The sequence below is a fragment of the Trematomus bernacchii genome, unplaced genomic scaffold (genome assembly GCF_902827165.1).
Source record: "Trematomus bernacchii unplaced genomic scaffold, fTreBer1.1, whole genome shotgun sequence".
NCBI classification, from domain to species: Eukaryota; Metazoa; Chordata; class Actinopteri; order Perciformes; family Nototheniidae; genus Trematomus; species Trematomus bernacchii.
The window spans coordinates 4,323,400-4,338,261 of record NW_022988007.1 but is presented as its reverse complement, the minus strand read 5'-3'; the positions used below and the strand labels follow the sequence as shown (position 1 = coordinate 4,338,261).

The window sequence follows — 14,862 nt, the reverse complement described above, 5'->3', positions numbered from 1 at the left end:
TGTAAAGCCAGCCCACATTTCAGATATTACGTAATATTGACAACAAATCTGGATCAGCTCCGTTGTTCCCCCGTTTTTAGAGATGTGGTTACGGAGGAAAAGAGAGAGGGTTGTATTTTCTGACACTTTGTGAGTTTTCTTACACACCGGTAACCTGTAGCTGCTCCGTCCACGCTCACAACAACGTCATACAGACATAAATAAAGCAGCGACTGTATTCGCCATGACATAGACAGTCTGTGGTTTGTACATGTTTAACTTTTGTCCAGTTTCTGAACAGATATGAGGAGCTGTGAGCTCTGAGTGTGTGCTAACAGCTAACGGCTGATGTGTTGGGACATGTTGCGCTGTCGGGTGCTGACCAATCACGAAGCGTCATTTCTTGACTGGCAGCAAAAACAACCAATCACAGCAGTGCTTCTCTGGCTGGCTCTGTCCAATCACAAACAAGAAGTGTTCTCCCTAAAGGAATACCCTTTCCGTCCAATGTGAAATGCTGTGGTGTTTTGTGAAATGCTGTTGTGTTTTCTGAAATGCTGTTGTGTTCTGAAATGCTGTGGTGTTTTCTGAAATGCTGTTGTGTTTTCTGAAATGCTGTAGTGTTTTCTGAAATGCTGTTGTGTTTTCTGAAATGCTGTGGTGTTTTGTGAAATGCTGTGGTGTCTTGCACTTCCGGGCCACCGTATATAAAAGACGTACAAAAGTGCATTTTGCATGATAGGTCCCCTTTAAACAGTGAGAACCTGTATACCTCCGAGGCAAGTAGCAAATAATTAGTCGACGACTTATTTAGTTAAATTGAAATGCCCTCCTTAGATGAATCAGACAAATCTGCACTGGAAAGAAAAATAACTAACAGAGATTGATTACGCAATTCAAAAAATTAAGCCCGGAAAAACACCAGGCCCTGGGTATCCAAGTAAATAAAAAATAAAAAGTTAACTAAACGCTATTGGTAAAGGTATTTGAAGAGGTCTTGGTAAAGAAGGATCTCCCCCCATCTATGACGCAGGTCTCTATCTCATTATTACTCAAAAAGAATGAAGATCGGTTGTTCTGTGAGTGATATCGCCCGGTTAGTCTTCTATGTTAAGACTATAACATTCTAACCAAGGTCAAGGCAGGGAGGCTTGAGAAAATGATGCCTAAATTAATACATTCAGATCAGACTGGTTTAATTGTGGGTAAACAGCTATCAAGCAACGTTCGCCGTGTATTCAATGTCATCTATCAGTCCAATCATGTCGAACCAGAGGTTATTATATCCTTGGTGACCAAGCAATACTTGTGGGGTCCGGAAGAACATTTAGAAAAATAACCCTTAAATTATGACTTCTAGTAGTTACCTCTCAGTGTATAGATGGGAGCAACGCATCCGGGTACTTTCCCTCTACGCAAGGCCATGCCCCTTTTGGGTGAAAACACTTGCTGTCACTTGAATGGCTGTAAATACAGACTCTGACGTTTTCGGCAATCACATCAACAAATGAATACCGCGCCTTTTTTATCTACAAGCAGCCCAGCTACGATGGTCAGACAGGCAAACTATTAAACCATGTTATTGGAGATCATTGACCGGCGTTGATTTACGGTTTAATTTAAATCAGTAGGGGATGGATGACCGGTCAGTCTGCCGGGGTAAGAGTGGCAGGCAGCAGGTTTGCACTGAAACTGTGATTTCTAAATCAGATCGTTTCTTTTACTGTCCTTTTTCTGTAGAGGTAGTGAAGAATCCGTAACTCGGGATTTCTTTGTTGTTTGACGTGCAATATAAGACTCAGCAGCTTTAAGACTTGAAGAAACTATTATTTTCCGCTTCGTTCTAATTCCTTGTTTTCACCGGAAAGAGGGCAGGGCCATAATTTCGCCCGGAATAAATGCACTTTTATTTGGAAATAAACGTTGCCTAAATAAATATGGAATCACCTTTGTGTCATTAAGATAAAGCAACACTTTCTCAGAATCAAGCAAAACTAAGGGTTTAAGACAGGGGTGGGGAACCTCTAGATTTTAAAGAAATCTAGACCGCAAAATAATTAAACAAGCGAGTGCCTGTTTTTCCTGGCACTGACTCAAGGTCAGGGTCCTTGAACACAACACAAGACTAACGTGTCATCACGTGGTATATGTCTCGTCTGACAGGGGTGTAGTGCTGACGGAGAGCACCAGAACGCCGCTCCGGCACTTCAGAAATTGCAGTACCCATAAGGAGCTGTTCACATGCCACAGTTTTTGCGTGGCTGTGTCTTTAGTTGAAAGCCCAGTGGGCGATCTGTTCATCTGTCATACCAGGGTTGCCAACTTTGGGTACCTGGCTGGAGTGAGATTTTGATATCATGAGTTTAATTACACATATGTGACCCGCTCTATCGAAATCAGTCGGATGTCGCAACGGCTCATTTCAAAATAAACGTGGATTTGCGTAAAAAACTATTTTTTCGGGGTTCGGGTGTTTTGTTTGATTTTAAATAAACGAAGTCTTGGCTTTCAGAATATGAAACTTTTATTTCCAAAATCACACGATAAATACATTTGTGAAGCTTGTGAAGGGAAGATGACAGGCACCTCTCGCTCGCAATCTGCTCTTCCGTAGCGCAGCCCCCCCCTCCCTCCGGCTGAAATTATGAATGTAAGGCATATAGTTATCTAGATAACACGGCGGGGTCCGTTACAGTTTGTTTTCATCTGATTTCAATTAAACAAAGTCTTGGCTTTCAGAATATTAAACTTGTTTCGGCAAATTTAGATGATAAATACAACTATGAAGCTTGTAACGGCATATTTACAAGCGGAGAACGGAGTCATTTAACGTCACAGCAAGCATAACAACAGCCGGTGTTTCTCGTGAGTGTTTTCCCCGGGAAACAAACACAATACACACAAACGCAAAAATACACAAACACACACACACACATACACACACACACTCGCGAGCTTCCCCCAGACCAGTAATCCAAACGGAAATATTTCCCCTCCGGATTATTTTGATCATTTGCTCCGCTAATAATCAATCAGATCGATGGATTCCAGAGAAGAGGAAACTTTGAAGGCCTTTTTCTCAAAATGATGACTCGGTGACAGTCATTATATAATGTGACATATTTTGCTTAATATTTGGAGTACAAAAACAATCTTGATATCATTAGAAAGCTAGGAATCTCCTCTTTCCAACAGTGTATACAACTCAAAATGTGTCTTCGGGTCAATGCGACTGATTTCGATAGAGCAGGTCACATATGCGCACTAAATGACTGCTATCGTGTCAGTAGCGGGACCTTAGCATATATATAGGATATATATACAATATATACAAATACACAATATTGGACACAGACTATAAAGGGCACACAGTTTCATTCACTAAAGAAAGTCAAACACATGTTTGTTGCCACTGTTTTATTGTGTGCCTGTCACGATAAGCAAATAATTGACTTATCGTTCGATAAATAAAAATGAACTCGATAAATTGCCATTTACATGAGGATGTGACTAGCAGTTATAGTTATATTATATATTATCATTATGTCAGTGGTCGAAAATGGTCATACAACGGTGCTGACAATATTATCGTTTATCGCAATAATTTCCGGGAAAATGTATCCAACAAAATTAATTATCGTGAGAGGCCTATACATGAAACACACACACACAAACAAATCTACAGACTTACTCCAAACTGCCAAATATATTAATTAACACACTCTCACTCTGATATACTCTTTGACTCGATTTTGGCCTAGTAGAACCGTATCCAGGATTTCCTAAATACTGAGGTCCAAACATGCTAGGGGGGTTTGGGGGTATACTCCCCCGAGATTTCCGGGATTTCCATGATCTAGTTAGGTGCTTTTTAAGTCCTGTGGGGGGTCACAAATTGGATGATATATCGATTTCAAACCATGTCAGTGGGCTGCAGCATCAATTATTTTGAATCAGTTAATTGTTACTATTAATGATCTGGACATGCAAAAGAGGCTAAAATGATCACAAAACATTGTCAACATTCATTTTCCATGTCTCTCTCCTTTCCATAACCTGCACCCTCTCTTCCATCTTCTTTAGTCTCTCTGTCTTCTTCCTGTTCATTACTCTCTCTGTCCTCTACTCTTTCTCTTTGTTCAATCTCTCCCTCGTTGTTCACTCTTTGCTCAATCCTGTCGCTCCTGCCAGTGAATTCAAAGCAATTCAGCAATTTAGTTCATTTCACTTGATTGTTTGATTTTTTTTTTTAAATCTGTTTTGTTTGATTCTCAAAAGAGAACAAAGATGTAAGCTAATTGTGTTTTATACAATTGTATGTTATTATGACATCATAACTGCAATAGATGTAAGTTGTTTTAAAAATGATGCATATTGTCTATATTGTAAATGAAGACTAAGTTATAGATAGATAGATGGATAGATAGATAGATAGATGGATAGATAGATAGATAGATGGATAGATAGATAGATAGATAGATAGATAGATAGATAGATAGATAGATAGATAGATAGATAGATAGATAGATAGATAGATGGGGTTATTAAGCCTACATTCTTTTTGTGTGACTGTACCTGCAGTTCCTCCCTGACTTCCATCACTTTCTCTCTCTCTTTCTCTCTGTCCTGTCTCTTCCGTACCAAAGCTGAGCTTCGACTGACGTAGTCTTTTCATTATATCTGAGTCAGTGTAAAAAGAAAACAATACAATGTTATATCTTCAATGTTTTACTCAAATTGAAATGAAAGAAAAGCATTACAACGTTTGTTAAAAGGTAATCCTTCTGACATTGGATGAATGAAATTAACTTTAGCTCTCTAGCTAGTTTATTCACGCAATTTAAACCAAAGTATAGCCTATGGCTGCAATATAAGTTAGTGTGCATGTTGTCGGACGTCCACTGACTAACGTAGTGCGTTCACACAGGATCTGCTGGTCATATGATGTCCTGTGAGGAACAGAAACACAAGCAGCCCACTGGACTCAGATCTCTAGATACCTCATCACTCCTCCGCTGCTCCGATACAAGTCCGGGCTGCGGTGGTTTGTTGATATATGTCGTCTTCTTCTGTTTGCTTTAATCGAGGCTACGTAGTTATGCAGCGCCCCCATCGTCAGTAAATGGAAGTACTGTAGTGATCATTGATTCATACACTGGGTTACATAATCCAATCATGGAACTACAGGTTGGGGGTACTGTTTCCACACGGACATATACTGCGTGCCCTCCCTTTCGCTTTCTCTTCTCTTCCCGGGCTGCGACCCGACAACATGTCAGTTTCTGCTGCTCATTAACCTGTTACGCACCGCCCCCCCGGTACCGGGCGGATAAACGCATCATTTGCAGGAAACAACGTCTAAGGAATCTTAATATTTAATAAACTATGAATGTTTTATATCCATGTAACGGGAAGAAACGCAGCTAACTGATCTTTTACATTTAAAAAAAAAAAAAAAAAACACAATGCTAACACTCAGCCTCTGAATTAGCCACGAGCGAAAAAATGTAACCTATCACTGCACCTAAACTCACTCATAACTCCCTTATTACTTATCCTAGATGCACAGCCAACCCCTCGATTAGCATCTCCTGGAGACACAGAATCTGGGGGTGCCCACCTCAACACTCAGTGATAAACATTTGCGACGCTATAAACGAAAACGTACATCAAAACATGTGGCGCTAGGTAGCTACAAATGCTAACATGGCTTACCTTGGTCAAAACTGGTCTTCAATGGCATTAAAACGATAAAAAACGATGTTGTAGTTAATCCATAGGTTAATCCAATGTGTCTGTGTCCTCTTTGAAATGATTTCTGATAATCCATAAGCAATAAAACTGCTTTTTCGTTTCCAAATGTCAGAGCGAGAGATCGCTTCACTCTGGTGCAAACCTGCATGCGGGAAGCCCCCACCGTTTGTCTTCACAACGAGTGTGTGTGGGGGCCTCCCCCTTCGATTCTATTGGCTCTAACGGTCAGAAAGAGGTGTCAACCATCAAAATCGACCAAGGGGGGCCAGAGATATGAAAAAAAAAACATTTTCACCCAAATCACCTCAGAGGTGGAGTGGTTTTGGCTAAACCTCTCTAAAAAGGTCAAATGTCACTTGTTTTGCATCAATCTTGATACAGGGTACTTATTATATGTTGTACTTTGGATTCCTAAAGCTTTTAGTCTACTAACCCATCATCCAAGGGTAGTTTTCACTATAAGTAAAAAAGAATTCTTGGACGGACACTATAATTTACAGTTTTTTACTATGTAAAATCTGAATCTTCTTTAAAATAAAAAACATCTATATTGATTCTGACTTTTCTACATCCAACTCACAGGTTTATCATTACTTTGAGAAAAAAGATTATTAATTTAACCCTTTTAGAAGGGAAGATATGGTCATTTGTTCTGGGAATGGCATTTTCGAGCCTGAGACCTGAAAAACAGGCTCAGAGCTTATCAGGTTAAAGTTCCCATTTGCACCTTCGATGCACCGCCTCCGACTCCTATCTCTCGGCACTACAGTACCACAAATAATGCTGTCAACTCAACATTGTAAGTAACCAGCCAAAAACGATCGCCGGTTCATCTTGTTTTTGGCGTGAGAATAGTTTGGGCAGCGTGAGAGCGTGAGATTGAGAGTGAAAGCGTGTGTCACACGCCAGATGCGTGAGAGTTGTCAACCCTGGTCATACTGATCATACAGTCAATAACTTTGTTGTTATTAGCATCTGGTTAGCTAGCTATGCTAACAAATATAAGAAGCTTTTTCTACAACCAGTGAGGTAAAGGCACATATTTATATGATCATTATAGTTATAAAAAAATAAGAGAATAAAGTAAACAGGTATAAAATACTATATGACAGTAAAAAAAAGTTGTTATTAATAAACAAGAATACAGTTTAAAAGGGGAGTGATTTGTAAAATATCCATAAATAAAAATAAAATCTGTTTACAGTTCTGTTTCATATGGATGTTGAGAGATGTATCAATAGATCTCCTAATGATGCTCTCAAAGTGCACCAGAGGGGAGCATACCCCCCGACCCCCCTAGAGGAGGTTAAGTCCCCCCCCCCCCCCCACTTAAATCATGTTCACATGGATAGGAAACTAAATACATTTGCACACATCTTGTGTCCATATCTTTCTGTTGTGGTGGTCATGCCACAACCGTGCACGTGCATGCATACGCGAGTCATGGTAAGATATCTGGATTAAGAGGTTGCTTTTTCTTTGCACAGCATGAAAGAAAGGCCAAATGAATGGGCTGTGATTTAGTATTTTTAAGCTGAGGTCAATAATTTGTACGGCCCTCGGAGGATGTTGAAAAAATTGAAATGGCCAGTGTTTGCAGTTCTCTTTGCTTCTTTCTCAATGATCAGACTTTTTCTCTCGCTGCAGCTCTCTCGTTTGCGCTCCTTCATTTTTTGTTTGCGATTCTGGCACAAACAGCTCAGGTGGGCGGGACTTTCAGGGGTGCGTCCCCATTGGCTACTCCGTTTTGAGTGACAGCCCAGTCCTCCAGCGATTGTACAGTGCAACTGCGGTAGCTCAGCATGGACAGAAGACCCCCAGAAGAACAAGCATTGCAAATATTACAATACTACAAGGGAAAAATATATGTAAGTATTGATCATGTGTGTTGTTTGTGCTGTACTATACGTTATGTTTCTTTCTTGTGTTAAGTGAGAACAAACACTAAACAAAGCTGTGCTATTAAAGTTAGCTTTTGCTAACTTTAGATCCATAACAATGCAAGCTAAGTAGCCTAGCAGCAGGGACAGTTATGGCGCATTTCCACTACAGCGCGGAGCACGGTTTAAGCGTGCTGTGCCGTGCCCGGCCCGTTTTTGGTTGCGTTTCCACTAGGCGTAGTTCCGGCTAGCGGATACTTTTTCACAGTTTTTCTGGCTCTCCAAAATCGAGGTTCTTTCCGGGCCAACAACCGGGCTGAATATGCTAAACTAGTGAGAGAATCGCTGGCAACTACAACAAAATGAACATATTTTACCGTGATTTAATTGTAATACACGTTTCAAAATGATGCCGAAGTAACAACATACTGATACCGGTTAGTAAAAACCATGAATTAATGCTTTGACAAGTCTGCAGACAAGATGGAGATCGGCTAAGCTAACATTGTATTTGCTCCGACCGTCCACACTCACAACAACGGCCTATACAGACATAAATAAACCAGCGACTGTATTCGCCATGACACAGACAGTCTGTGGTTTGTAATTGTTTAACTTTTGTCTAGTTTCTGAACAGATATGAGGAGCTGTGAGCTCTGAGTGCTAACAGCTAACGGCTGATGTTGGTTTTGTGTTTCGCATTGAAGATGACGTCACGGCTCCGCCTACACTGCGTTACTGTAGTTACTAACCCAGTTCCTAAACTGTAATGGAAACGCAGCATAAAGTGAGCCTGGCCTACCAAGGCCTAACTATACCGTACTAAGCCGTGCGAGGCCCTGCAGCGGAAATGCGCCATTAGCTACTTAGCTAGCAGTGCGTGAGCGTTCGGACACCGGCAGACACACTCAAATGGACTCGTGTGCCTGACTCTACCAACATGCTTTCATGATTCTGTTTAGATATGCAAGTATAAGCCATGATAGCTTATTTTATTAAAATGCTAATTTGATATGTAAATGAATGGAGGCTGAGTTTACTACTTCTCTTTGTAGGAAAACCTACCGTCCATGACTGCCTCTGAGCTGAGTTTTATTTGTCATACAAATGTTGAACTTTGGCTTCTCTTTTATGAATTGCAAAATTCTACAAATAGGATACTCGTATTAAAGGTCACCTTTTATGTAAAATCCACTTTGTCCTGTCTTTTATACATAAACATGTGTCCCCTCTGTGTAAAGAGATTCTGAAAGTTTCAGGAAAAAAGATTCGCTCACTTTTGGTCCTGATCCATTTATATAAAAACCTGTCTGAAAATGAGCTGATCAGATTTTGGCCACTTTATGATGTCATAACGATTTTTTGGCTTGTGTAACCATTAGCCAATAACCAACCAAGGTAACCCCCCCCCCCACCTTATCACCTGAATCTCCTAGAGCACCATTGTGTTTTTTTTTACCAAATATCTCGCAGAGGGGCGTGGGGAGTGGCTCCTTATTTTCATCTAAAGTAAAAGACAGAGAATCAGCACTTTTGAAAAAGGGCTGAAACAGAGGGGTTTATAGGATGCAACAATGCATGATCTGTTTGGTATTTCGAGGCCAAACACTTCACAGACATGTTTTGTATATACCTGAGACCTATACTAAAGTAATGAAAAACAGTATAATAGGGGACCTTTAAGTATCAGATTTGAGCTCTCTTCCTATTCATTTACAATTCCATTTTTTAAATGTGTTTGAATTAATGGCACAATTATTTATTTATTTTCTATATGGACACCTTTTGATAGTTAACTTAATATTTTTCCTTTCCTAAAACAATTATTTTCCTTCATATTAACAGTGTGGATCATTGAGACAGCGTGGTCTCCAGAGGTCTTATCCCGTTTTCCCACTTCCAGTGAGGGGACAGCATCAGATCCACTGAGGGGGCATGAAGAAAGACCTGCTCCAGCTTCATCCACGCTGGGCGTAGCTGTTATTACTGGCTCAGTGTCATTTCATTTGACCAAATGTCTTTACATATACATAATAGATTTGATTATTATCCACCTTTTTGTTGTACGTCCTTTTATTTAAAACATTCTTTGAGACTTAATCTTCTGTTTCAAATGTCAATAAATGTAATTTGTATAATCACTCTTTAGTCTTTATTCTACATGAAAATGTTAGAGATTCCATTCAAATCTGTTGATTATTCATATCTTCCTCAGGCTAGGAATAGTATGTCGAGTTTTTTATGCTAAATGTATATCATTTTCTCACATAATATAGAATGAGACAACACAGTTTTTATCCATTGTGTATGAATGCTTCAGCTCTTCAGACCAACATGTGAGCATGTTCCTAATTGTGTTGGTATGCAGCCTAGGTCTGGTCTGTTTAATAAAGCAAATCTGCCACTTTTATATTGTAGAATTTGTTAAAGGAAAGCAGTCTTTAATTATTTGTCCTAAACATAGCCATATATGCTTTTGAAATGTAACATGTCTTTAAAAAAATAACAGTATACAGTTTATATTTTGTATCACCTTTAGCTTGAAAATACATAGTGTTTTTTATCTGTAAAATAAATAGATAGACAGACAGACACTTTATCGATCACAAATTGGGAAATTATTTTGTTACAGCAGCAGTGTGCATCAGGCGCAGTCGGGACCCAGCCAGCCTAAGTCACATGTTTTGGCTCTGTCCAAAATGTACCCTGTTCTGGACTGGTATATTTAGAACCTTTTTGTATATGTGTAATACGGATATTGACCGCATTATTTGGCATGGTCCCAAAGGAGACACGAATAACAACTGCTCACGCTGAGGCTGTGGCGTTCTCTACCTTACTTGCTAGATGTCTGATACTCCTTAGTTTGAAGAAGGCTGCACCACCATCTCACAAGCGCTGGGAGGAAGTAATGTCCCATCTTAAGCTTGAACAGCTAAAGCACACTGCCTGGGGCTCTATCCAGAATAAGGTCTGGCAACCATTTTTGTCCTATTTTGAGATTGAGTTATCTGCCATTAATACAACGTTGTACAATGAAAATTCAATACAAATATTTGAATAATAATAAGAGAACATTATTCCAAAAAACCTGATCCTGCTCACCCTGTTGCCGATATTTTTTCATTTATGACCAGCTCGCTGCACATTATCACTTATTCAACACAGGCTAACTGCAGGTAAATCCACTTTAATAGCAGGGTCTGTTTGGATGTTTTGAAGTATGAAACATTATAGCCCAGTAGTTATACGTTTGCAATTGATTGCTTAATGGGGAGAATTATTGGATGTAAGTTTAAGATTTATAACCAATAATTGAACATCTTGGTGCATCTGGAGGGACATTTACGAAGTTATGACAAAACATGGTGATGACAAAATATTAGGTGATTCAGTTATAAAATGTAATATGCATGTATAAATGATCTATCCATTTGGATTAATAAATGCATTGAATGTGTATGGATGATGACGATTTATATCCTTCTACTCTGTCAATTATCAACGACGAATAAATGATGTACATATAGTCTTAGAATCTGACTATGTTGAATTCAACATGTGTAGACATTCTATGTTAAGAAGGCATATGTATTACTTATTGACTTACCCTAAACTTGTTGATGTGTTCCTTGTTCTGATCCATCTCCCTTTGGACTTTGAGCATCTCCTCCCTGGTTTTCTTCATCTCTGTAGTAGCTTTTTCAATGCTAGCTTTTATTTCATCCATATTCAGAAATGCAGTTATTGTATCTTTTAGTTTTTGTTCAACCTCTTCCCTGAGTTTCTGTATCTTTATCTTCGTGACATCCAGCTCATCTCTTTCTTTATTTGTCTTCTCCAGCTGTTGGTCAAGCTGTCTTTGTTTTTTTTTTAATTGAAAATTCATCCATTGGATTTTCCTCTCTTCTGTAAAGTCTGTCCTGCTTCGCTCTGTATCTTCTCTCACCCCACACAGCATCTTTCTGGTTTCTTCTCCTTCAAGAATCACTCTCTTCATGTCAGTGTTCACTTCCTGTGTTATGTCTATGGTTCTGTCAGCCAGAGGAAGTTGTTTCTTCTGCTCATCAGATGTGTCCTCCACGTTCACCTGCTCCTTAGTCTTATCTTGTCCTTCCTGCATGTCTTGTTTAACAGGCTCAGCCTCTTCCATCATGCTGCTGAACTCTTTCTTTTTTCTCTTGCTCATTCTTATCATTTTTACTAGCTCCTTTTTCTTTATTTCAATCTCAGTGTTCAACTCTTCCTTCTCTCTTATTTCTTTCTTTGTCCTTTGTAACTTGTCATCCAGCTCCTGCATTTGCCTTTCAGTACTCTCCCTCACACACGTCAATGCAATCATTTCGGCTCTAGCTATCTGCCTCTCTCTCTCAATGTCCTCTCTCTCAGTTTGTATGTTAGTCTTGATTTGATCAATATCATCCTTTTCACATTTGGCCCATGCCAACTTTTCCTCTTTGTTTTGTTGTTGCCTTTGCATATCAGCTTCCATGTCTGTTTGCCACTGTTTTATTTGAATGTTTACATCTGTGTCTTCTCTTTGCTTTTGAGAGTCACATGTAATGTTTGCCATTTGACTGCTCTCTGTCTTCAGCTCCTGCTCCTCTGTCAAAGTCACCTCCAGCTCATCCCAAAGCTTCTTCATCTCCTTCTGGAATGTGCAGAGGTGAATCTTCACAATGCCAAAGGTGTGTCTTCCTTCTTTCTGCCTTTCTCTGCCTCTCATCTCTGGGACTGTGGCTTCCTGCAGCTCAACTCTCTCAGCTCTTTCAATGTCTGCCCACCTTCTCTTCATCGTGTTCATTTTTAAATGTATATTATGTTTGATGTGCTCAAGTTGATCTCTATGGTGGGAATTATTATTTGTAATAATAATCAACTCTTGCTTTATGTCTGTAATGATTTTCTCCATATGTTCTTTTTCCTGCTTTGTTTCAAGCATTACTTTGTTATTTGTGTTGATGAGGCTGAGCAGACTGTCTGTTATCTCCTGCTTCCTTTCTATCTGCTCCATGGCTTCTTTTGGATCAACACTTGTTTGTGTTGTCTTATCAACCTTGATCATTTCTAACTCATGTCGCTCATTGATGAGCTCATAACGTCTTTTTTCCAGGGTCTCTTTTTCTCTATATATTTCAGTTCTCATTTTAAGAAGCAGCAATTTTTCTTGAGCCGCTTCATTTTTATTCTCTTCAAGTTTCTCAAAATGTTTTTCTATCTGTGATCTCAGTTTATTTATTAATATATGCTGCTTTTGATTTTCAGTTCTCAGTCTGACGATGTCCTCCTGTTGCTGCTCTGATTTTTTCTCCAGGTAGTCTGTTTCATTTCTTTCTCTTTGTGCCTCTTCCCAAAGTTGTTCAATCTTCCCCATTACTTCCCAAGTCAATTGTCTTTGTCTTTCAATAATCTCCATTTTGGTTTTCATGTCCACTATGGTTTGTTCATCTTCTAATTGCTTACAGTTTTCCATTGTCCACTTCTGTTCTGTTTGCTCGTCCAAATCTTCTGTTGCTTTGCTCTGTCAGTCAAGAAAATGGACAGAATATTACTCAACACTGCATCCTATATTGTGTAAAACCTAGTCACAGAAACTCTCCTCTCCAATTGGACAACAAATGAGATGGTAAAAGAAGTACAGAGTAATTTAAGAAAGAGTATGTATGTCTTCTTTGGTGACACAGGTGTTTGTTCGCAACAGAATGACACATTTAACATCACAAAAAGCTAATTTTCTGTTTAGCAGGCCACTCACACTGGCCAGAACATTAAAATTCAATAATTCTTATAATCAGTTGTTGTTTTTTCTGCCTTTGCTCTCTTCTTTGAATATTCTTTTTACCATTTCTTTCAGTTTTCAGGGTATAATTTCATGTAAAACATGTGGAAGTTGACATGACAGCAGGTTAACGTGATGGTAAAGTGGTAAATGTGTTTTTTACACAATAAACCATGTTTTGCTTGTCAAAGTAAATGTTAACATGTCAGGTATGATAACTGTTGTGTCACAGTAAATCTATCCAGGTCTGAAAATATGTATCATATTATTCATATTATTATATTATTTAGCAAGGTGTAAAACCATGTCAATCATTTAGCTAAAGATTAGCATGAATGACTAAACTAGACCGTTTTTATTCCAAAAAGTGGCTGTGGGGCAAAGTGAATCAGTGGTTCAACTTAATCCCACCTGAGGCACTGAAGTTAAGTTAACTCACTAACTAAATGTAGTTTTACACAACTGATGTGTTTTTTATGTTTTAAACATTGTAGAAAAGCTATCATGCCAAGAAAGTCCAAAAGAAATACTGAGGAGATGGACAGAGCCACTGATGGCAAGGCTGGAAAATCCATCAGAGCAGTGGCAAAAGACAGAAATATCGACAGCCTGCATAAACACATAAACGGGAAGGAGAAAAGGAAATGAAAACAGTAGGTACAGTCGAACAGCAGAGGAAAGAGGGTCTTCACACAGGAGAGAGAAGGAAACATTTGTAATTGGCTGACCAGTTCCATGGTCTTACTCCAGAGAAATGCTGTGAACTGGCCTTTAAATTACAGACATAAACAACATACCTGTACCAAACAACAGGTTTAAACTTGAAAAAGTCAATTTTTCAATTTACTACCTTGTCTCGGATCAATGTATGATGGGGCAAGTTAAGCCAGAAGACAATTTTTTTTAGAAGTCATATTTGCATGGCCCTTTGTGATAGATGCATTATTCTCAGTTTGATTGACAGAAGACATCCTGAAGTAAAGGTTTTTCCTTTCCTAGAGGACAACCAGGGGTGTAGTGCTATCGGAGCGCTCTGGCACCTAAACAATTGCAGTACCAGTACCCATAATGAGCCGTAGACAAGCCGCGTTTTTTGCGTGGCTGTGTCTTTAGTTGAAAGCCCAACCCCTGAGGGCAACATATTTAAAATTGGCTCATCTTACCATACTCTCCCCTACCATGGTTTCCAAATATATATGTACATATCCACATACACATTTAAAACAGGTGTTTCCCATATGATCACATATTTGATTGGAATTATATAAATTTGAACAATTCTGGTAAACTAGCACAATGAACAACATAACTAACATATTGAAATCTTTTTTTTTACCTCATGTCCCTTTGGTCCAGAGAAAAGCTGGTATTTTGGAAGGTCTGCTTAGATGTTCTGCTCGGTGCATATCTGAACCTGAACAGTGTTGATCTCTTCAGCACGCGCGTGTTCACCACCAGTTCCGATGTGAC

The 14,862-nt window shown here is 39.2% G+C and overlaps 1 protein-coding gene across 3 annotated transcripts in view; it reads right to left on the bottom strand.

Annotated features, from left to right (window-relative positions):
* LOC117472202 (trichohyalin-like) overlaps positions 1-14,862 on the bottom strand; it is a 21,158-nt gene extending 6,296 nt beyond the window's left edge. Inside the window, exons 1-3 of one of the 3 annotated variants that reach the window (XM_034117379.1) lie at positions 14,729-14,862; positions 11,224-13,134; positions 4,621-4,659 (exon numbers count right to left, since the gene is read on the bottom strand). In XM_034117379.1, the coding sequence (XP_033973270.1) occupies positions 4,654-4,659; positions 11,224-13,086 (1,869 nt within the window). In that variant the 5' untranslated portion in view covers positions 13,087-13,134; positions 14,729-14,862 and the 3' untranslated portion in view covers positions 4,621-4,653. Of the gene's footprint in view, positions 1-4,620; positions 4,660-10,104; positions 10,947-11,223; positions 13,135-14,728 lie in introns of those variants that run through there. The other 2 variants (XM_034117378.1, XM_034117377.1) reach the window with 2 other exon arrangements.